Raw genomic sequence first — 21274 nt, 5'->3', positions numbered from 1 at the left:
GTCTCTCCGGAGCCCCGCCCCTCGAGGGGGCCAGAAGCCTCCCTGTACCCTGAGTCACAGTGCGTTCCCTTTAAGGCGTTCGGGAAAGTCACCGCCTTTGGTGGACGGCCAACGAGCGCGGTGCGTTTTGTCCCTCGCGGGCTTCCGTGGGCCGGGCCGGGCGCGAGGGCGGGGCAGGGGAAGCGGCGGTGGGGTTAAAGGTTACAGCGCGCACCACGTGGGCCGGTGACTCCGTCCTTCCCGCAGCGGCCGCGGCGCGCAGGGCACTTGGGTTAGTGGCGCGGCGGGCAGCGCGGACAGCCGAGCCGGACGCCCGCTCCCGCCGCCATGGTCATCAAAACGGACGAGTTGCCGGCGGCCGCCCCGGCCGACGGCGCCCTGGAGCCCAGCTCGCAGGCCGGTGGCAAGGGGCGGCCGGGCGCGGCCGGTGAGCGGGGCCGGGGCCAGCGGTCAGCCGGGCGGGGAGGCTGGACCGGGCCGAGTGGGCGGGCGGGTTCGGGGTTTGCAGGGACCGCCGCCTTCCCTCTGCGCCGGGCCGGGTTGCATCTCACCGGGCCGCCCCCGCCCTGAAGGTCACCTTCACTGTCGCCCCTGGCTTCGGCCTGGGTTTCGCACGTGGGGTCCCGGGGAGGACAGCGGTAGGGGGGACACGTGCGCGCACACGCGGTTTCGGGGTGCGCCGCCGCCGCAGACTGGAATCGGTGGCCCCACCCCCTCCGCGCGCGGGCATGGGTAACCCTCCGGGCTGGGGTCACTGACACTTGCTCGGTCTGGCGCCCTTCGCGTCAGGATCTCAAGCGTTGCCTCTACAGGACTGCAGTCCTGCGAGTAAGGCTCAACCTGGGACTTCCCAGGCATGGTCTGTGGGGAAGAGTGCGAGCTGGCTGTGGGTGTGTATTCTGAGGGGGCTTGTCTGGTTCATTCCCAGAGGCAGTGCTTTAACCCCAGGTGTTCGGGCTCTGATCTCTTCCCTGTTAGGTGTTGGCCTGATCTGCAGACCTAGGGGGTCTGCCTGCGTGTGGGGGCAAAGCCAAACTCCTTGGCAGGAGTAGGTGTTTGTGCCAGAACTTGATCATTAACCCGCCTTATTGCGAAAAGTGGATCAGCCCAGGGTTGCTGTTTTTAAGGCAAAGGTCATCAGTGTGGAGTGGAGCTCCCAACTCTCCCCCGTGGGGGCTATGTGGCAGTGGCTTTGGGAGTGGTGCCTGCTTCATCCTTCTCTCCTGGGCTCCTTCTGTTCCTTATTCATGTCTTAGATTCCAGCCTTAAGGCTGGAAGCCCTTTCCCATAGCCTCAGTTGTCACCTCCAAATCATCCTCAGGGCCCCAGGCCTGGGCTGTGGTCCCTCTCTGGCTTGGTTGGTAGTGGGAATGCAGAACTACCTCTGTCTTTCCCCCCCCCCCCCCCCCCCCCCCCGGCTCTTCTCAGCATGGACTTGTCATCTTCATCTCCCTTCCCAGCTTTGGTGAGTCAGGATGGGAACAATATTTAGGAGGAGGCTCTCTGACCCAGTCAGTCACAGCAGAGTTACCTTGTGTTGGTGGTATAGGTACTGTGGCAGCTTTGCTGATTGCCTAGATAAGGCCAAGGTTTGGGCAGAACAACAGATACTTTTGACTCCAACCTGCCAGGCTTTCCCCTGATGTGGCTCTGAATCAGTGGGGCAGGCTAGATAAGAGGAGGTCGGGTCTGGCTGATCTCCCTTCTAGCAAAAAGACATGAAGAAAGTGACTTGCCCAAGGTCACACAGCACTTGAGCTGGGTGCGGGGGGGGGGGGGGTTTGGATTTCTAGCTTGTGGCCAGCATGCCAAGGCTTCCCCTACCTGCCCCAGAGGAAGCCGGGACAGGCATGTTGGTTTGGGTTTATGTTGAGAACATGGGGAGTGAGGAGGGGAGAGTCTGTTGGAAGGTTTTCCTTCGGGCTTGAGTAAAGCCCTGTCTCTGCTGTGTGCCGAGAGGCTCTGTCTGGGGCAACCTGGGTCGGGGAAGGGCACAGCTGTTCATTTTTGGGAAACTGGGAGCATGCTAGCGGGTGGGACATTAGCTCCTTATGTCTCTGGGAAGCTAGTATAGATAGCTAGGCTTTGAATTACAGCCAGCCTGAATCTATTCAAAGGAGTGTGGTCTTAATGGAGACCCCCGAGTAGGTTCTCATCCGGGCTCCTGACCCTTAGGACCCAGCTCTTGAAGGTTCTTCAGTCCCTTTGAGGCGCTAATCTAGGCCTTTCGGGGTCGGGGGCAAGGGTCAGTTACCTTCTTGGGAATAAAGCTGCTTTTAGGGTTAAGAGAACAGGCAGGTTTTTCAAGTTCACAGTGGTGTGTCAAGTTCCTTCTGCTTAGGGGAGGGCTCCTTGGAGTTGAGGCCCAGAGCAGAAAAGGGGGCTGGCAGACTGGGAGGAGCTTGAGGGCTTAGGGGAACTCCCTGATAGAATCCTAAAGCTCTAAATGTGGGGAGGTCTGAGTAGACCAGTTGAGGATCACTGGACTATCTCCAGACCTTGCATACCTATTTCTGGCCTGGGGGGACAGGAAGGAGACAGATGCCCATATCATTGGGGTCTTCCATAGGCTGCCTACCTGCTCCTACCCCTCTCCCCTGAAGCCCTGCGTTCCTGGGAGGGGTGATGTGTCTTTTGGGGCCTTACTTCCTGCTGGAGCCTCACCTGCCAAAGCCTTGACTGGGGCGGGGCTTGGCCCTGGCACAGTCTACTGAGTGAGGCCATGCCAGGCTGGGGAAGACACAGAGGCCACTTGGGATGTCCTAAGTTTCTTTTCTAACTCCTCCTCTCTGCTGCCCATGGGCTCTCTTTGCTCCCAGGCCAGGCCAGGGGTACACTTTTATCTCCTCATCCCGATCCAGCCAGTGAGGACTGGGGGTGTGTATATGCAGTGTGCGATTTAGGCAACCCCTTCCCATTCTGCAGCAGACCACTTTTTTCCCCTTCCCTAAAGCCCAGGTCCTAGGGGTTCCCCCCTGGGATATGAGAAGAGGGGATGCTGGCCCAGAGGTGTAGAGGGTTGGGAGGGCGCTATGATTGGAGATAGATCTGCCTCCTGGCCTGAGGCCTGAGGCCTGAGGCCTGGAGGAGGAAGAGATGCTGTGTGCCTGGTGGGTTCTGCAGCCTGGGACAGTGGCACTCGGAGGCATGGGTTTGGACACCTGACAGACCTGGTTTTTTCTTTTTTTCTTTTTTTAATATTATTTATTATTTATTATTTTTATTTATTTATTTGACAGACACAGCGAGAGAAGGAACACAAGCAGGGGGAGTGGGAGAGGGAGAAGCAGGCTTCCTGCGGAGCAAGGATCCCGATGCGGGGCTCGATCCCAGGACCCCGGGATCATGACCTGAGCCGAAGGCAGACGCTCAACGACTGAGCCACCCAGGCACCCCCCTGGTTTTTTCTTGACGTGGCTTGGCCGCCTGTCTCCTCCGGGTCCTGGGGCAGCTGGCTTACTGGCCTCTGGGGCCTCTGTTTCCTCAAGTGAGATGGGCCAGTTGAGCTGATGGAGGGACTTGCTGTGGGATGGGCCTAGAGCGAGCACAGGCTTTCTGGGAACCAGAATGGAGATGGACGGTAGATGCTGCTACTCACAGGTCACTGCCAGGCTGCTGTGGCCCACCCCCTTTTCCAGAGAGTTAGCGTGTGTTTGAGAAGAGGGCAGGATAAGAGGAGCTCTGCCTGGGTCCGGCCCTTCTTACCATCTGGTCAGTGTGTGTGGACTGGAAGCCTTGGTGGGGGCTGAGGAGAGGCCAAGGGCCTGCCGCGTGCCTGGCCGTCAGGGCCGCCTGGGACAGGACTGGAGGGGAGGGGTCCTGGAGTGTGCCGGGCTCCCCGCCCCCACCCTGGTTTGCATGGATGCCGGAGCAGTGCTGCCTGGGCCCTGGCAACGGGTCAGGGGCCCTGGGAAGGCGCCCTGGCGAGGCTGGGCATGTTCCTTCTCCACAACCGAACGGCCTTCGGCCTCTTGCTGCCAGCTCTGTTCTCCCCGGGGGGAGAGACTTGGTTTGGTCCTGGCAGCGCAGGGGCTGCTGGGAAGGGAAGATAGAGCCTGCCAGCTTCGTGGTGGAGCTGGAGGCCTGGGGCCGCGGGTGCAGTTGTCCTCTGGGAGACTGCGGGCCCCTCCCCCCTCCCACCAGAACCAGGGACTGTCAGGAAGAGGAGAGCTGCCAGGTCACCTGCAGGGGGCAGCATGAGCCAGAGGCCTCAGCCAGCCACTTGACCCAGGAGGCCGGGTGCTCGGTGTCTGCGACGGGTGGACGGGTGGCCACCGCATGGCTTGGGCCCGGGTCTGCAGCAGCTGTTGCTGGCAGCTGGCTGAAGCCATCCTGCCCACCCCCACTGGGGTTAGGGCTGAGGAGAGGACCCCTTTACTGGGCCCTGCCCCTGCCACCCAGCCCCCAGGGCCCTCGGTCCTGAGGGGCCCAGGTACCCCAAACGCTGGGTTCTCCTGCCCCCCTAATGGCTTTGCCAGCAGTGACCCCCCTTTTGGTGGGTACAGGGAGGTGGGCCTGCGTGCTGGTAGCAGCTCCCCCTGGGGTCCTGGAGCCACTGGGGCCTCCTGGCCCACAGCCGTCCTTCCGGCCGACCTTGAGCAGGATGAGAGGCAGGGGGAGTGTGCCCTTCCCAGGGCTGCCCCAGCAGGCCTGGCCCCACTGAAACCCGAAGCCAGCCAGAGCTCCAGCCCTGGGCTGACCAGCTGCATGGGGGCGAGGGTAGAGGCAGAGGCCGGAACAGGGGACTCAGGCAGTGCCGAGCCTGAGCCGGAGAGCTGGCTGCCTCGTTGCCATGGTGGTCTCGAGACTCCAGAGTCCAGGAGAGGGCGGCCTCCAACTGCACCAGGTGGGCTGTGGGGGCAGGGAGCCAGGTGGCTACCCTCTTCTGGGAAGATCACTTGGCTTTAATCCAGTGCTAGGGAGACCTTCAGTGTTCCTTAGAGGAAGGAGGAGGGCAGAGCCACCATTCTGGGGGAATGGAGGCCCCTGGGAACCAGCCACATTCCTTTGAAATCTGATAGGGGGTTGGGTACCATCTGGGACATAACCTGGTGCTGAGGTACCTTCTGGGCAGGCTCCCCGGCCTGGGGAAGACGGGAGGGAGCTGCAGCCACCCTGCCTTGTCTCCCCTGCCCTCCTTCCCATCCTTCCCTGCCCTCCCTCCCATCCTTCCAGGCCCAGACTCCGGGAGCAGTCTGCCCATCTGGGTCCGCGTTTCTGACTTCTCACTTTTGGGGTCTTAGACCTCAGCGCTGCTGCACCGTATTGGGGGGGGGCCCTCATCCCAGGGGCCTTCCGACAGCAAAGCCTTTTTCAAGGACCCAGTTAGGGGAAGCGCCTCCTCATATCTGCCATTCCTCTTGCTGCCTTTTGGAAGCTGACCAAGCACCACCCTTCTCCCCACCCTCCTGCCTGCTTCGTCATAGAGTCAGCCGAGTTCTCCCTTTGGGGTGGCTGCTCACTTCAGGAGTTTGGGGTCGCAGTGCTGGGGCTGCGGGCTCACTAGAGAGAGGTCCTCGTGTGTCCTTGTGGTTCTCAGGAATTCCACCTCAGGTTTGGAGAGGTGTGCTGGGACAAGAGTGATAACAGTCCTTGGAGATCCATAGTGGCCAAGATTGAGGGCAGTTTGATGGCCTGGTGGTGTGGGCTCTTGATGGGGAATCTGGGGTCCACTCTTGACCTTGGACAAGGCTCTGAACTTCTCTGGGCCTCATACGTCCTTATTTGGGGGGGGAGGTGGAGGGAACTGCATCAGAGCTCCTGGCGGTCCTGTTTATCACTAAGCTGAGGGGACACAGGGAAGAGGGAGTGGCTTCTCTGCACACCGCCCCTGGCGTGCCCTTCTGTCCTGGGCTTATCTCCTTTCCTGAGGCCTCTGGCTCCACATTTCTGGTGTGTCTGGGTAGGGCCCACGAAGTTCTGGGGAAAATGCATCTCACTCCTAACAGTAGGGAAGAGGAGGTGGGGTGTGGAGCAGAGCTGGGTGAGCTGACCTGTCTGGACCTCTCAGACAAGCAAGGGGCCTGACCATGGGCGGGAAGGCCCGTGGGCCAAATGGATATCCAGGCAGGCCTGTGTTTTGCTGGCGTGATGGTGAGGAGGTCCTTGCTCCCCAGGGCAGGGAGGGGACTCTCCTTTATTCCCCTTAGTGCCTGGGTAGAAAGGGAAGGTTTTGTCACCTGCTTATTTCTCTTTCCCCACAGCATGTGAATTGGGTGCTGTTCGCAAATACTGGACTTAACTCCACATGTGCAGTAATTAATTCATTAATTCAATGCGTTTCTGTTGAGTGCAAGAAAGATGGAAGAAGATACAGTTGCTAGTGTGAACAGCCCCCCAGAATGACAAAACAGTGCTCTGGGAGGTGGTCACCATGTCTCTGGGGGGCAATGAGGATGCAGTGATTCTGTTGTCAGGGGTCATTTGGGCAGGCTTTAGAGAAGGGGGTCTAGGGGTACCTGGGTGGCTCAGTCGGTTAAGCGTCCGAGTCTTGATTTTGGCTCTGGTCATGATCTCAGGGTTGTGAGATTCCAGCCCTGTGTCGGGCTCTGAGTGCTGAGCATGGAAATCTGCTTGAGATTCTCTCTCCCTCTCCCCCTCCCTTGCTTCTGCTCTAAAGAAAGAAAGAAAGAAAGAAAGAAATATAGAGAGGGGGGCTTATTTCACCTGGGCCTTGACGCATGAGTATGTTTGCCTGATGCAGTGGTATATTGAGGGCAGCATGAACTGCACAAAAGCACAGAAGTGGAAGGTAAGATGGGGAGCCTGTTCTCAGGCTTCCTAGTAGTTTGTGTTCCTGAGACATTGACAGGGAGAGCTGGTAGGAGCTGAGATGTGCTTCAGGCTGGTGCCTGAGAGTGTTGGCCTAAGAAGCTTGGATCTTGTGAGCAGTGGGTTCTAAGTGGTGCTCTTGAAATAGGGAAGATGGCCTATCCGGGGCCGTGGCTGCAGAGGCTGGGTTCCATGACCAGTTTGGAGATTAGGCTGGGTGACTAGGGGTGGGGGGGGCATTTCCAGAGCAGAAGCCAGCTTGTGGAGGAAAGTGAATTCCATGTCACAAGATGAGACTTTGGTGATGCCTAAGGGATGGCTACGTGTTGAAAAGCTTGAGCAAGGCCTAGATTGGCCAGGTTAGCTGCATGGCGGGAGGGCGTTTGAAGTCCTGGGAGATCAGGAGAGGCTGGGGCTTGGGACACCCACAGCCTGGGCTGCTGGAAGGGGGGGCGGAGCTGGAGAGCCAGGAACAAGGGATCAGTGACTACAGGGAAGGGGAGGAGAAAGTGAGCAGTGATGGGTGCTGCTGGGAAGTCACACACCTTGAGGCCAGAGAAGACAGTTGGGGTTGGGCCTTGGGTTGACTCAAGGGAGAGGGATTTGGGTGGTGTGCCCAGATGGAAGCCAGACTGGAAGACTGAGGAGCAGATGGAAGGGAGGGCCCAGGATGTGGAAGGGAGGAGGCAGTGGGCTCCAGGTGGCCAGGGTTGAGGGAAGTGGTGTGCCCAGTGTGAGTGGGACTGTGGGTCTGGGGTAGGGCTGAGTCTCGGGAGGAAGTGCAGCGGACGCCATTCTGTGGCGCACATGTCCACCCAGGTGGGTGAGGCAGGTGGCCCCACTTACCTCAGCTGCTTCCTTGTTAGCTGCAGAGCTGCCGTCAGTCATGCTACTGAATGGGGACTGTCCAGAGGGCCTAAAGAAGGAAGAAAGGGCTGCTGAGCTGTCCCGGGAAAATGGTCTGGATGAGGCCGAGCCGGGAGAGGAGACGACTGGACAGGAAGTCATTGTCATTCAGGACACAGGCTTTTCTGTGAAGATCCTGGCACCTGGGATTGAGCCCTTTTCCTTACAGGTGAGATGGAGGAGAGGGGTCCTGGGGACCGGAGCATGAGCCCATTAGGGCCTGGCCGTCGCTTGTCCTAGCCTTGTACTGTAGGGAAGGCAGTATGTCCTCATCACGGTGTTTGGGGCCTTTTCCTTGGTAGGTGTCCCCCCAGGAGATGGTACAGGAGATCCACCAGGTACTGATGGACCGCGAAGACACATGTCACCGCACGTGCTTCTCGCTGCACCTGGATGGCAACATGTTGGACCATTTCTCAGAGCTGCGCAGTGTCGAGGGGCTGCAGGAGGGCTCGGTGCTACGCGTGGTGGAAGGTTTGTCCAGAAGTTGGGCAGCCTGCCAAGGGAGGGCACACAGAGGTGGGGCCGGGTGGCACTCCACCCACCCTGGCTGGTATCTCAGTGTCACAGATGGGTGTGTGGAGGCTTGGAACAGTACTGAACTTGTGAAGGCAGGATTGGAGCCCAGATCTGCTCCTCAGGCCTTCACACGTGTACTCTTCAACATTATAGGTTAAATATCAAAGTCATGTTTTTTTGTTTTGTTTTGTTTTGTTTTTTAAAAAAACAGTACCAACTGGGGCACCTGGGTGACTCAGTCAGTGAAGCATCTGACTCTTGATTTCAGCTCAGGTCGTGATTTCAGGGTCGTGAGTTGAGCCCTGCATCAGGCTCCACGCCGGGCATGGAGCCTGCTTGAGATTCTCTCTCCCTCTCCCTCTGCCCTTCCTTCCCTCCCCCTAACTCGCACTTGCGTGCTCACTTTCAAACAGAAACAAAAAACGGGCACCTGGGTGTGCGTGCGTATGTGCACTCTCTCTCTCTCTCTCTGTCAAATAAATACAATCTTAAAAAACAGTACCAAGGGCTTGAAATCAGCCCAGTCAAATTCTATAGAAAGAAAAGTTAAATCCGGGGCACCTGGGTGGCTCAGTCATTAAGCGTGTGCTTTCAGCTCAGGTCATGATCTCAGGATCCTGGGATCCAGCCCCCCATCGGGCTCTCTGCTTGGTGGGAAGTCTGCTTCTCCCTCTGCCCCTCCCTCTGCTTGTTCTTGCTCTCAAAATAAATAAAATCTTAAAAAAAAAAATGAAACGGTTACAGCTTAGAATAAAAAAAGAGAGAGAAGTTAAATCTCATAAAATTAAGTTTCACAGCCCTCAAGTAGAGCAGTCAGGCCCAGTGGGCAGCAGTCGGCTGGTGTGGTGAGGCTGGTTTGCTTGTAAAATAAAAGCTCCCATGACCTTGGGTCCCCAGGGAAGAGAGATAGCTCAGAGGTTCTGGGCAATGTGAGCTTGTTAAAAGCAAATGTGGAAAGTGTAATGCAAGCATGCCCAAACTTACTTGATGATGAAGTCTCTCTTCTCCCTCAAAAGAGCCCCCGTTAAAATTCACGAAGCATATATTGGGGGGTAGTGTTGTAGTTACGGGGAAGTTCTCAGGCCACCCCCGAGCAAGGGCCGCCCTGGGAGAGCAGGACTGAGGCTGCGGTGTAGGGACCCCGTAGCTCCTCCTCGGACCTGCCCACGTGGGACACCTGTGAATGAGAGCAGGGGGCTTTTGTGGGCTCCCCAAGGCCTATGTGCTTCAGGAAGCATTTTTTGTGCCCTTTGGCAGAAGGTTCTTTGCAAACAAGGATCCCTGCCTAATGGAAGGGGTGTGTGTGTTGAATCCAGCTTATGTGCTCATAATGGCCTCTGTAAGTGGAGGCCTAAAATGTGAAAATCAAGACTACCGTGGTAGCCTCCTGGCCAACTTCTCTGTGCTGGGCAGGTTGGTGTAGCGGGGGGCAGGCCCTGCTCACGCGCTGCCTCTCGCCCTCCCGACAGAACCGTACACAGTCCGTGAGGCCCGCATCCACGTGCGCCACGTCCGGGACCTGCTCAAGAGCCTTGACCCATCTGATGCCTTCAATGGGGTTGACTGCAACTCCTTGTCCTTCCTGAGTGTCTTTACTGATGGCGACCTGGGAGGTGCGGGAGGCATTGGGGCTGGGGGTTGGGCAGAAGGTCCAGGGGCAAATTGGCCAGGGGCTGGTGAAGGGGCTAGGGGCCAGGCCTTGCCACCAGGAGGGGGCAGGGCTGGAGGCCTCCGTGCTGGGGCCAGTTTGCCCCTGGGTGGCCCTGTGCTGACCACCAGCCCCGGGTCCCTCAGACAGCGGGAAGCGGAAGAAAGGCTTGGAGATGGACCCCATTGACTGCACGCCACCTGAGTACATCCTTCCAGGGAGCCGGGAGCGGCCATTGTGTCCCCTGCAGCCCCAGAACCATGACTGGAAGGTAGTATGCCCGGAACAGAGACAGGGAGCAGGCCCCTGGCGGGGTGGGGCAGGGCGGGGGGCGGGGGGCGGTGCACCACACCCAGAGGCCTGGCCCTCGCTCACGCTTGGCCATTCTTGCAGCCCCTGCAGTGCCTGAAAGTGCTCACCATGAGTGGCTGGAACCCGCCGCCTGGGAACCGCAAGATGCATGGGGACCTCATGTACCTGTTTGTGATCACAGCCGAGGACCGGCAAGTCAGCATCACGGCATCCACGCGGGGCTTTTACCTGAACCAGTAAGTCCCTGTGTGAGCCCGTCCAGGTCTTTGGCCGGCTACTTGGGGTGCCCTGTGCAGTGACCACCCTCTCCCCACAGGTCCACAGCATATCACTTCAACCCCAAGCCTGCCAGTCCCCGCTTCCTCAGCCATTCCCTGGTGGAGCTGCTCAACCAGATCAGCCCCACCTTCAAAAAAAACTTTGCTGTGCTGCAGAAGAAAAGGTAACGCCTTTGCCCCGTCTCTGCCCCTTGTCTCCCACCCCGCATCTTCCCTCAGAAGCCCTATGCCCTCAGCCCCTAGCACCCCGGAACCTCCCCTTAGGGAGCTGCTAGACCCCAAGACAGCAATCCTAGAAGAGGTGCCCATTTGCTTCTGTTAGATTCCGCGGGGGCAGGGTCTCCGGGCTGGGAGGCACGAGAGCTGGTGGGGGCGTCAGAAGGGGGCTAGGCCGGGGCTCTCAGCTTGGCCGTCTTCCCCATCTCCCCATGTTGCTGCCACAGGGTCCAGCGCCACCCCTTCGAGAGGATTGCCACCCCGTTCCAGGTGTACAGCTGGACAGCCCCCCAGGCAGAGCATGCCATGGACTGTGTGCGTGCGGAGGACGCCTACACCTCCAGGCTGGGCTATGAGGAGCACATTCCTGGACAGGTGCCTGCAGCCTGGCCCCGCCCTCCCTGGGCCCCTCTCTCCCCCGCCCTGGGTGGGTGCCAGGCTGGGTTCTGTGCGCCTGCCTGGAAACTTCATCTGCTTGACTGTCTGGTTCACTTGGGAGCGTTTGAGGCTGTCCACAGGCAGGCGGAGGGACGGGCTACCCAGAGCAGGTCTTGGGGCTGGGCTGATCCGGCATCTCCCTCCCTGGTCCCTTTGCAGACCCGGGACTGGAACGAGGAGCTGCAGACGACAAGGGAACTACCCCGCAAGAACCTGCCTGAGCGGCTGCTTCGAGAAAGAGCTATATTCAAGGTGCCTACGGCTCCTCCTGCCTGACTGGCAGCCTCAGGCCTGCTTGCCACCTGCCAAGAGGGCCGGTCAGGGTACCCTGCCGGGCATTGGCTGGCTTCTCGCCTCCGGGCAGACTATCCCAGCTCCGTTTTGTGACCTCTCTGAGACTTGGAGTCCAGGGGCTGGGTGGAGGGTAGGGGGACCTCCTCCATTGTGGGCTGCGTGACAGGTTTCTCCCGGCTTCCCGCCCACCGCTGTTTGCCACTGGGACCTCGCCTGGGCACACTGTGATACTGCCTAGAGAGAGGAGGAAAAAGTAATGCTTTCAGAAGAGCCGTTTTTAATCTCCTATAATCTTCCTGCCTAGAGACGGTAATGGTAGACCTAAGATGGCACTGTTTTGAGTACTGACTTGGCCAGCGGCTCTGTCAGGTGTCTTACAGCACCATCTGGAACCTTTTGGACACCTCGTAAAGTCGATACTTTGATTGTCACTGTTTTATTGGCGGGGAAAACAGGTCTGAGAGGGGACCTGGCCAAGTTCACCTGGCACATAATGGGTGGATCCAAGACCCGCTCTAGTCCTTTCCCTCCTTGTTAATCCCTGAGCTCTGCGTCTCTCTGAGCATAAGTTAACGTTTTTTCAAAAAATGAGTTTCTTGCCTTTTTCTAAGTGTGAGGAAGCCGACGTTAGGCCCCCGTGGCCCCCGGGGCCATCCACTTGGCCGCACTGTCTGGGTGAGCTTGGCCAGGCGGGCCGAAACCTGCGGCTCCCGGGGATGGGGCCTTTCTCACCCTCCTGGTCTCGACCGCCCCACAGGTGCACAGCGACTTCACGGCCGCGGCCACGCGGGGTGCCATGGCGGTCATCGATGGCAACGTGATGGCCATCAACCCCAGTGAGGAGACCAAGATGCAGATGTTCATCTGGAACAACATCTTCTTTAGCCTGGGCTTTGATGTTCGCGATCACTACAAGGACTTCGGTGGGGACGTGGCGGCCTACGTGGCACCCACCAATGACCTGAACGGTGTGCGCACGTACAACGCCGTTGACGTGGAGGGGCTGTACACGCTGGGCACGGTGGTGGTGGATTACCGGGGCTACCGCGTCACGGCGCAGTCCATCATCCCGGGCATCCTGGAGCGGGACCAGGAGCAGAGTGTCATTTACGGCTCCATTGACTTCGGCAAGACGGTGATGTCGCACCCTCGCTACCTGGAGCTTCTGGAACGTACCAGCCGGCCTCTCAAGATCCTGAGGCACCGGGTGCTCAACGACCGCGACGAGGAGGTGGAGCTCTGCTCCTCCGTGGAGTGCAAGGGCATCATCGGCAACGACGGGCGCCACTACATCCTCGACCTGCTGCGCACCTTCCCCCCCGACCTCAATTTCCTGCCCGTGCCCGGCGAGGGGCTGCCCGAGGAGTGCAGCCGCGCCGGCTTCCCCCGCGCCCACCGGCACAAGCTCTGCTGCCTGCGCCAGGAGCTGGTGGATGCCTTCGTAGAGCACAGGTGAGGCCCGGGTGGGTGCCCAGCCAGCAGGCGGCCCTGGGGCCTGCTCCTTGACGGGACAGGTTCGGGAAAGTGACGAGCAGCCCGCTTTGGCCACAGTCGTTACGCCCCCAGCCTCCCTACTGTGACGTCAGGCTCCACAACTTGGACGTCCAGGGGCTTTCTGTTGGTGGAAAACCCGCAAACCAGCTAGACCGGGGCTCTCAGAGGGGGCGCTCTTCCTCTAAGGGGGCCTATGGAAATCTGCTAACGGTGGTTTTTTGTTGCTTTTTAAGATTTTATATTTATTCGTTTGAAAGAGACAGAGTGATCGAGAGCACAAGCGGGGGGGGGCGGCAGGGAGAGGGAGAAGCAGGCTTCCCACCGAGCAGGGAGCCCAATGTGGGGCTCGATCCCAGGACCCCGGGATCATGACCTGAGCCGAAGGCAGACGCCCAACCGACTGAGCCACCCAGGCGCCCCTGCTAAAGTGTTTTTAAATGTCCCAGTACCGGGGGGTGTCACCACTGCTGGCGTTTAGTGCTCAGGAGTCAGCCACATCAGGTGTCCCACACCGCAAACCAGTCTCCTTCTCAAAATGCCGGTGAGGCCCCCTCTCCCTTGTGAGCTGGCCTGCACGGAGCCCCTGGCCTCTTCCCCGCTCTCACCCCAGCTGTCGCCCTCCAGTTGGGAAGAGCTCGGTCTGGGTGGTGACCTGCTGCTGCCTGTTGGAGTTGCTGGCGTGGCACAGGCCAGGAGTCGGGGGCCTGGCCCGGGTCCCCGCAGCCAGCCAGTGAGGCTTCCGGAGAGCCTTTCCCATCTCGTGCTCTGCCCGATCTGCCACGCTCTAGGTACCTCCTCTTCATGAAGCTCGCTGCCCTGCAGCTCATGCAGCAGAAGGCCAGCAGGCTGGAGAGCCCCACCTCGCTGGAAAACGGTGACTCCCCGTCCTCGGAATCTAAGCCTGAAGACCCTCCGGGACCCGAGGCAGGAAGTGAGGAGGAGGAAGGTGGCAGTGCCAGCGGCCTGGCCAAGGTGAAGGAGCTGGCGGAGACCATCGCCTCAGACGACGGGACAGGTGGGGCTGCTGTGGATGTGGGGAGGGCCGGGCCCCACTTCTGTCCCGGCAGCCGGTGCGGGCCGGGGCCCGAGGGGGGCGCAGGTGTCTGAGGCAGCCGGAGGGAGGCCCGCAGTGCGTCTGTGTAGAGCTAGGGAGGCTCAGGGTAGCGCCTGGGGGTGCTGGTGGAGGGGAGCTGCCTCCCAGCCGGCCGCGTCTCCACAGCAGACCCTCGGAGCCGGGAGGTGATCCGCAACGCGTGCAGGGCAGTCGGCTCCATCAGCAGCTCGGCCTTTGACGTTCGCTTCAACCCTGACATCTTCTCACCAGGCAAGCCCTGCGTCAGGCGGGTGGAGGGCCACGCCGGCCATCCTGGGGCCCTTGGTGCTGGTGGGTGCTGCCGTCTGTCTCCCCGCCCGCCTCTCTCCTGCCTCATCAGGCTTCTGCTGTTCTTCCCACAGGGGTTCGCTTCCCAGAGTCCTGCCAGGAGGAAGTTCGGGACCAGAAGCAGCTGCTGAAAGACGCTGCTGCCTTCCTGCTCTCCTGCCAGATCCCTGGCTTGGTGAGGGAGGTGCCAGGGCGGGGGGGGGGGCTGCACAGGGCATGCTGTTAAAGGCCCTGGTGCCTCATCCATCCAGTTCTGGAAGCTTGTGGAACCTTAGACCTGCTGATCTGTGAGGGCGGCGGGCCGGAGTGCTTGCCACCATCGTGTGGATAGGGCTGCTGACCCAGAGAGGCCGAGGGAGGCATCAGGCACAGAGTCTGCTCTGTTGTGCCTTCCCCGGGGGCTGGCAGCTAGGGGTCTGGGCCTCTGAGCCCCCGTGTGACAGGACAGCTTCAGGGAGGGTGACGGGGGGGCATCTGGAAAAAAGGTGGGGAGGGTCCTATCTTCTCGGCCTCACAAGCTTTGTACAGAGGCTCCTTGGATGATGGGGAGCTTGCTCCCTAGTAAGGTAGCCCCGTGCTCGGGTAGCATGCTTGTCTCAGGTCTTGGAGCCAAGTGTTCGTGCCAGCCACCCGGGCCCCCTGCCTGATCTCTCTGAGGCTTGACACAAACCTTCCAGGCTTGGCAAAGCTGTGGCCCCCAAGTGGTCACCTCTGCTCTGTCCCGCATGCTCAGAGGGGAGCCCTCACCCCTGCTGCTCTACTGGGTGGGCCTGGCAGGCACAGGGTGACTGCTTTCCCATTTCCTGTTGCTTGTGCAAAAGGCTGGGGGACACGTTTCTCCTGTGTCCTGGCTGCTGCTTTGCCTTCTTCCCTCTTCCCAACTGGGAGCTCGGGTCTCAGTGCCCTCCTTCTCTCAGGACCTCAGGATAGCATGAGCTCCCCGCCGGGAAGACGCAGGGTGGGAGGAGGCAGAGGGTCCAGGCTGGGGGCGCCTGACCTGCTGCAGCCCACAGGTGAAGGACTGCATCGACCACGCAGTGCTGCCCATGGACGGGGCCACGCTGGCTGAGGTGATGCGTCAGCGGGGCATCAACATGCGCTACCTGGGCAAGGTGCTGGACCTGGTCCTCCGGAGCCCGGCCCGAGAGCAGCTGGACCACATCTACGTGAGTGGTGCTCGGGGTGGTGGGCTGTGCGGGCCAGGGGCTGAGTGGAGGCCTGGGGCCGGACCCAGACTCCCTTCTCTGAACCCTTGCAGAAAATTGGCATCGGAGAGCTCATCACCCGCTCTGCCAAGCACATCTTCAAGACATACTTACAGGTACGGCGGGGCGGGGCAGGGGGAGGCGGGGGAAGAGCCCTGGGCTGGGGCCTGAGGGCCCTTAACGACATGAGTCCAAAACTCCCTGCAGGGAGTGGAGCTCTCGGGCCTCTCAGCTGCCATTAGCCACTTTCTGAACTGCTTCCTGAGCTCCTACCCCAACCCCGTGGCCCACCTGCCCGCCGATGAGCTGATCTCCAAGAAGAGGAACAGGAGGAGGAGAAACCGGCCCCTAGGGGCGGCAGATAACACAGCCTGGGCTGTCATGACCCCCCAGGAGCTCTGGAAGAACATCTGCCAGGAGGCCAAGAACTACTTCGACTTCAGCCTTGAGTGGTACGTGAGCAACACCGTGGGGGCGCTGGGCCCTCAGCACGAGGGCCGCTGGGGGCCACGGCCTGTGGTTGCAGGGTGTGGGCTAGGAGAGGAGGAAGGGAGCAGTGGAGGGCTGCTTGCTCTTGGGGTGGGGATGGGGGCTGTTGGTCTGGGTCCTGGCTGGTGAGTACTTGGTACTCAGGTGGGGAGGCAGCTGTGGACAAGGGGCCGAGACGGGCTGGGCTGCCCAGGCCCACATGGCCGCCTCTCCCCCAGCGAGACCGTGGACCAGGCTGTGGAGACGTATGGCCTGCAGAAGATCACGCTGCTGCGGGAAATCTCCCTGAAAACCGGTATCCAGGTGGGTGACTTGGGGGGTCCGTCCCATGCCCTCGCTCCTGTAGGCTCCTGCAGGGCCATCAGGGTGGGGGGGCGTGGCTTTCTCTCGACTTGGGGTGGTAGGCTGGGAGGTGCCGTCCATGTGAGCCTGGGGTTGAGGCCACCTGTGGGTGTTGGGCTGTGTCCGCCAGATCCTGCTGAAGGAGTACAGCTTCGACAGCCGCCACAAACCCGCATTCACTGAGGAGGATGTGCTCAATATCTTCCCCGTGGTCAAGCACGTCAACCCAAAGGCCTCGGACGCTTTCCACTTCTTCCAGAGTGGGCAGGCCAAAGTACAGCAGGGTGCGTGACCAGGTGTGGCTGGGGGGAGGGGGGTCCCCTGGCCCAGCCCTGACCTTGCCACCCTTGGGGGTGCCCTGCAGGCTTCCTGAAGGAGGGCTGTGAGCTCATCAATGAGGCCCTGAACCTGTTTAACAACGTGTACGGAGCCATGCACGTGGAGATCTGCGCCTGCTTGCGCCTCCTTGCTCGTCTCCACTACATTATGGGCGACTACGCCGAGGTGGGCCTGGAGCACCCTCTGGGCTGTCAGCGGAGGCCTTGGCGCCTGGCCTGGCACTGGGGGATGGCTAGCGAGGGAGCCGGGGCTGTGTTCTCACCCCATGCCGCAGGCAGTGGAGGTCCAGGCCTGGGGAAGTGTGCCCTGTCTGTGGGGCCGAGGGTGCTGCTCTCCCTGGGGGCCCCCTGGGAGGAACAGCAGAGACCAGGGAGGCTGCCTGGGCTTTCTTCCCCTGCTCTGCGGTTCAGGAGTGATGTTGTCGGGAGAGCCGCCGTGCTTGTGGACAGAGTGCTGACAGGACCTCCCTTCACGGGGACAGTGGGGAGGGTGGGTTCTCAGAGTCACAGGACCTGGGGCCTTGTGAAATGGTGTGAAGCTGCTCGGAGCACCTCTGAGCAATCCTTGGCCTGGTGGGGTCCACCTGCCTTGTTGGCCCGGGACTTCAAGAGGCTGCTTCATGGGGCAGGTGCACTGTAGGCCCCCACTCCTCAACCGTAGAATTTTTCTTTTGTTTGTGTGTGCTTTTTTTTTTTTATTATTATTGCTTTATTTTTAGCCTAATGTTAGATTTGTATAGATGTTTGCACAGATTTTGTTAGGGGCAAAAGGCTCAAGACAAGCTATTTAAAAAGGCCTCAGAGTGGGGCATGGCCTTCCATGCTCAGAACTGAGTTTTGAACACTTCTCTGCTGAGAAGGCTGAGTCGCTTGGGGGCTGCTTGGGGGCCAGGCAGACTCAATGTGGGGAGCTCACCACCCTGGGGTGATGATTCCCCACCTCTCTCAGGCCCTGAGTAACCAACAGAAGGCCGTGCTGATGAGCGAGCGAGTGATGGGCATCGAGCACCCCAACACCATCCAGGAATATGTGAGCAGCCGGTGGGGGCGGGGCCCGCGGGGGGGGAGCGTGGCCGCCGGGCCTGACATGGCTGCCCCCGCAGATGCACCTGGCCCTGTACTGCTTCGCCAGCAGCCAGCTGTCCACGGCCCTGAGCCTGCTGTACCGCGCCCGCTACCTCACCCTGCTCGTGTTCGGGGAGGACCACCCCGAGATGGCACTGCTGGATGTGAGTGCTGGGGGGCCGGCGGAGGGCTGTGGCGGGGCGAGCCTCAGTCCTGGGGAAGCAGGACTGACCCGGGCCCTCCCGCTGTCCCCAGAACAACATCGGGCTGGTGCTGCACGGAGTGATGGAGTATGACCTATCACTGCGCTTCCTGGAGAACGCGCTGGCTGTCAGCACCAAGTACCACGGGCCCAAATCCCTCAAGGTGGCCCTCAGGTGAGGCCGTGCTGGCTTAGGGGCAGGGGGCGCCCAGGGCCACAGTGACGAGGTCCCGGGAGGCAACTCGGAATAGAGGGTGGACATGGGATCCAGCATTCTGGCTTCCATCTGACTCCTGAGGAATTTTCTGTCAACTTCGTCTCTTCTCCGAGTCCTGGGCTTGTTTGTTCCCCTCGGGTGGATTCCAGAGCCGAATCTAGAGTGGTCTGTGCACCCCCATCGTGCCCCCACCCACGCCTGTCCCTCTGTGCCCTGCACACCTCCTTGCAGCCACCACCTTGTGGCCCGGGTCTACGAGAGCAAAGCCGAGTTCCGGTCAGCCCTGCAGCACGAGAAGGAAGGCTACACCATCTATAAGACCCAGGTGGGCCGCGGCAGGGGCTAGGGAGGTGGCACTGGGCCCATGGGCTGCGGCATCGCTGATCCCTTCCTGCCTGTGCCCCCCCTACCCCCAGCTGGGCGAGGACCATGAGAAGACCAAGGAGAGCTCCGAGTACCTCAAGTGCCTGACCCAGCAGGCCGTGGCCCTGCAGCGCACCATGAACGAGATCTACCGCAACGGCTCCAGCGCCAACATCCCGCCCCTCAAGGTGGGTGTCACCCCCCCCCCCCCCGGCGGGCGCCCGTGGCCCGGCCTCCCGGCGCCGCTCGAGGCTCACCTGCCCTGCCGCCCCTCAGCTCACAGCCCCCAGCATGGCCAGCGTCCTGGAACAGCTCAACGTCATCAACGGCATCCTCTTCATTCCTCTCAGGTGAGGCCCCCTCCGAGTGCGCTGCGCACCCGCGTGGAAGTTGGCTTTAGTGTTTTGCTTTTCAAAATAAATAACTCACTGTCGTGGCTCGGAATTGACAAGTACAGCCGGTGGTAAGAAGCGCTCTGTGCATCGTCCAGGAAGTAGTCTGCGTAGTTGAGCAGACACACGTCTGTAATCTTGTTTTGTTTTTTTGTCCTTTTTTCCCTTATTTGCACACGATTGTGGCAGAGTGAGGCCAGGGCTGCATCTTCCCCACGCTTGCTGGGCCCCGGCGGTCTTTCCCTGTCCTTGAGAGCAGCCACCTTCTTCCTCAGGCCTCCTGCCCCCACGCGGGCCTTGCCCCCCGCCCCCCGGCCGGGCCCCACCTCCCTGCCGCCGCTGGGGGACGCGCTGGGGGGCTTGGCGTGGGCGCCGGGGTTCGTGCGCCTGCCCCGCCCGCACTTGCTGTGAATGTGAGCTGGACGTGGAGGCTGAGCGGAGCCAGGCCTTAATGGGAGGCCGTGCCACGTGCGCAGAGCTCGTACTTTGAGTGCTTAGAAGCCTCTGGCTCTGGGGAGGGAAGCACTTGTTCCACGCGTGTCTCTCCAGACAAAGAACGAGCCTGGTTTTGCCCCGGGTGTAGGTGTAACCAGGGCCAGTAAGGTGACAGAGGGCCCAGGCTTGCTCTGACACCTGCCCTTCGCCCCTGTCCTTTTACTCAGCCAAAAAGACTTGGAGAATCTGAAAGCCGAGGTGGCGCGGCGGCAACAGCTCCAGGAGGCCAGCAGAAACAGGGAGAAGGCTGAGGAACCCATGGCCACCGAGCCTGAGCCAGCAGGGGCCCCAGAGGACTCAGCCTCCCAGCCCCGGGCCGCCAAGGACCCTTCTTCCCCGAGCTTGCAGGGGTAGAAAGGGAGAGACAGATGGACAGTCAGCCGGCTGCCCCGTTACCCAGTGATCCAGACTCCAGGAGAAGGGGGGCATGCCCTGCAGATCGGGAGAGGAAACAGGTCCCTCTTCTTCCATGTTTCCAACCCCACCCCCACCCCCAAGCATCCTCCTGGGACCCTGGCCTGCCTGCCCCCTCCCCAAAGACGTTTTTGCACTGGTTCAATGAATATACGATGCAGAGGCCTCATTGAAGACACGTGGATGGAGTGTGTGGGCATCCGTTCCCAGCTGGGGGTCCGGTCCCCCTGGGGCCCCCCCAGCAGGTGTGTGCGAGTGTGTCCGTGCCCGTGAGTGTGTCGGTCCGTCCTTCCTAATCTGTACATAGCCCCATGTTGGTTCCGAGTGGATGGCGTGAAGATGACATTTCTCAGGTCGCTCGTATGTTTGACGTCACGGCTGCTGCGTGTGCCGCCGCTGCCCCTCGGCCCGACTTGGCCTCGAGTCCAGGTTTGACGCCAAAAAGGGGAGCTTTCCTGTGTCCTAGGGTGGGGAGCCGGAGCTCTGCGGCAGGGCCGGAGGGTGGGGGTGCACTTTAGCTCCGCGGCAAGGTGGTGACTGTGACCGGGCCTTGCTGCGTTCGCGGCGGGGGAGGGCGGCGGCGGCGGCAGTGGCGGTTGCCCAGACACACACCTGTCCGCAGCCCTGGCCTGTCTGCCCTGGGCCCCGGCCCCGCCCCCTGCCTCCCAGCTGGGGCCCACCCTGGGGGCTACGGTCTGAATGTATCCTCCCCCTTGTAACCTGAGCTGCCGGACGCACAGTGGGCACAGTGGGGCTGGGGTAGGCCGAGGGACTGGGGGAACCAGGGCTGAGTCCTGGACCCTGGTGGGGAATTGACTAGATAGAGGAGTGATGGCCACTTGGTGGTGGAGCCCAGCTCCCTACGTGGTCCTTGTCACACAAGCACCTCCTACGGAGAGGAGCTCTGGGGCGGGGTGGGGGTGTCCGCGGAAGGCGGTGGCTCCCGTGAGCCCCAGCTACTCCCTCTCCCGCTTCCTCTGTGCCTGCTGTCGGAGCCCTGATGGGGCGGGGGCGGGGCGGGGGGAGTGCCCCACCCGGTGGGCTGGAGGGACCTGTTCCCGGGCTGGGGCCTCTGCCTGGGGCTTTGCGGGGAGCTGCTTCTGGGTATGGTCTGTCCACTTCCCTTGTTTCAAAGGCAGTGGGTGTGAGCTAGCAAGCGAAGCCTCCCCACCGCTGATCAAGAACTTTTTCTTGTTTTTAAACCATCACGTCTTCATTTCACATTGGAATAAAGTGAGTTTTTGAAACCTGCTGCCCCAGCCTCTCCTGTGTGTTCTGTCCAGGCTCGTGCCACGGGGAGGGCTGTTGCCAGAAGTATTACTGGTGCAGGAGTTTAAAGCCCAGGAATGTGTATAAATCAGGTCAAATTGAAGGTTATCCTTAAAAGGTCCTTTAAGGGGGGTAGAGTCCCAGGCACCCAGCTAGGGTTTCCCTGACTGCCGACACAGCAGGTAAGTGTCACCCATCGGTCACAGAAGAGGAGGCTGAGAGTCAC

At 60.7% G+C, this 21274-nt stretch overlaps 1 protein-coding gene across 4 annotated transcripts; it reads left to right on the top strand.

Moving 5' to 3' along the window:
* The first annotated feature begins 221 nt into the window (after positions 1–221).
* Positions 222–21027, top strand: CLUH (clustered mitochondria homolog). 4 transcript variants are annotated; one of them, XM_032428953.1, is made up of 26 exons: positions 222–427; positions 7644–7846; positions 7980–8151; positions 9666–9809; positions 9991–10115; positions 10238–10392; positions 10473–10598; positions 10878–11025; positions 11248–11340; positions 12140–12834; positions 13665–13891; positions 14099–14200; positions 14332–14432; positions 15271–15423; positions 15516–15578; positions 15670–15914; positions 16170–16254; positions 16424–16577; positions 16658–16797; positions 17581–17661; positions 17735–17860; positions 17952–18073; positions 18347–18440; positions 18532–18666; positions 18755–18828; positions 19533–21027. In XM_032428953.1, exons 1-26 carry the CDS (start codon positions 328–330, stop codon positions 19717–19719), a joined length of 4050 nt encoding a protein of 1349 aa, XP_032284844.1. In that variant the 5' UTR covers positions 222–327; the 3' UTR covers positions 19720–21027. The 4 variants fall into 4 exon arrangements, with proteins under 4 accessions (XP_032284844.1, XP_032284843.1, XP_032284841.1 ...); XM_032428952.1 differs by having other exon boundaries at positions 7638–7846; positions 14096–14200; XM_032428950.1 differs by lacking the exon at positions 222–427 and adding an exon at positions 4642–4846 and having other exon boundaries at positions 7638–7846.
* Positions 21028–21274: the final 247 nt, after the last annotated feature.

The sequence above is a fragment of the Phoca vitulina genome, unplaced genomic scaffold (genome assembly GCF_004348235.1).
Source record: "Phoca vitulina isolate PV1807 unplaced genomic scaffold, GSC_HSeal_1.0 scaffold40, whole genome shotgun sequence".
NCBI lineage: Eukaryota > Metazoa > Chordata > Mammalia > Carnivora > Phocidae > Phoca > Phoca vitulina.
This window is presented reverse-complemented; position numbering and strand designations above follow the sequence as displayed.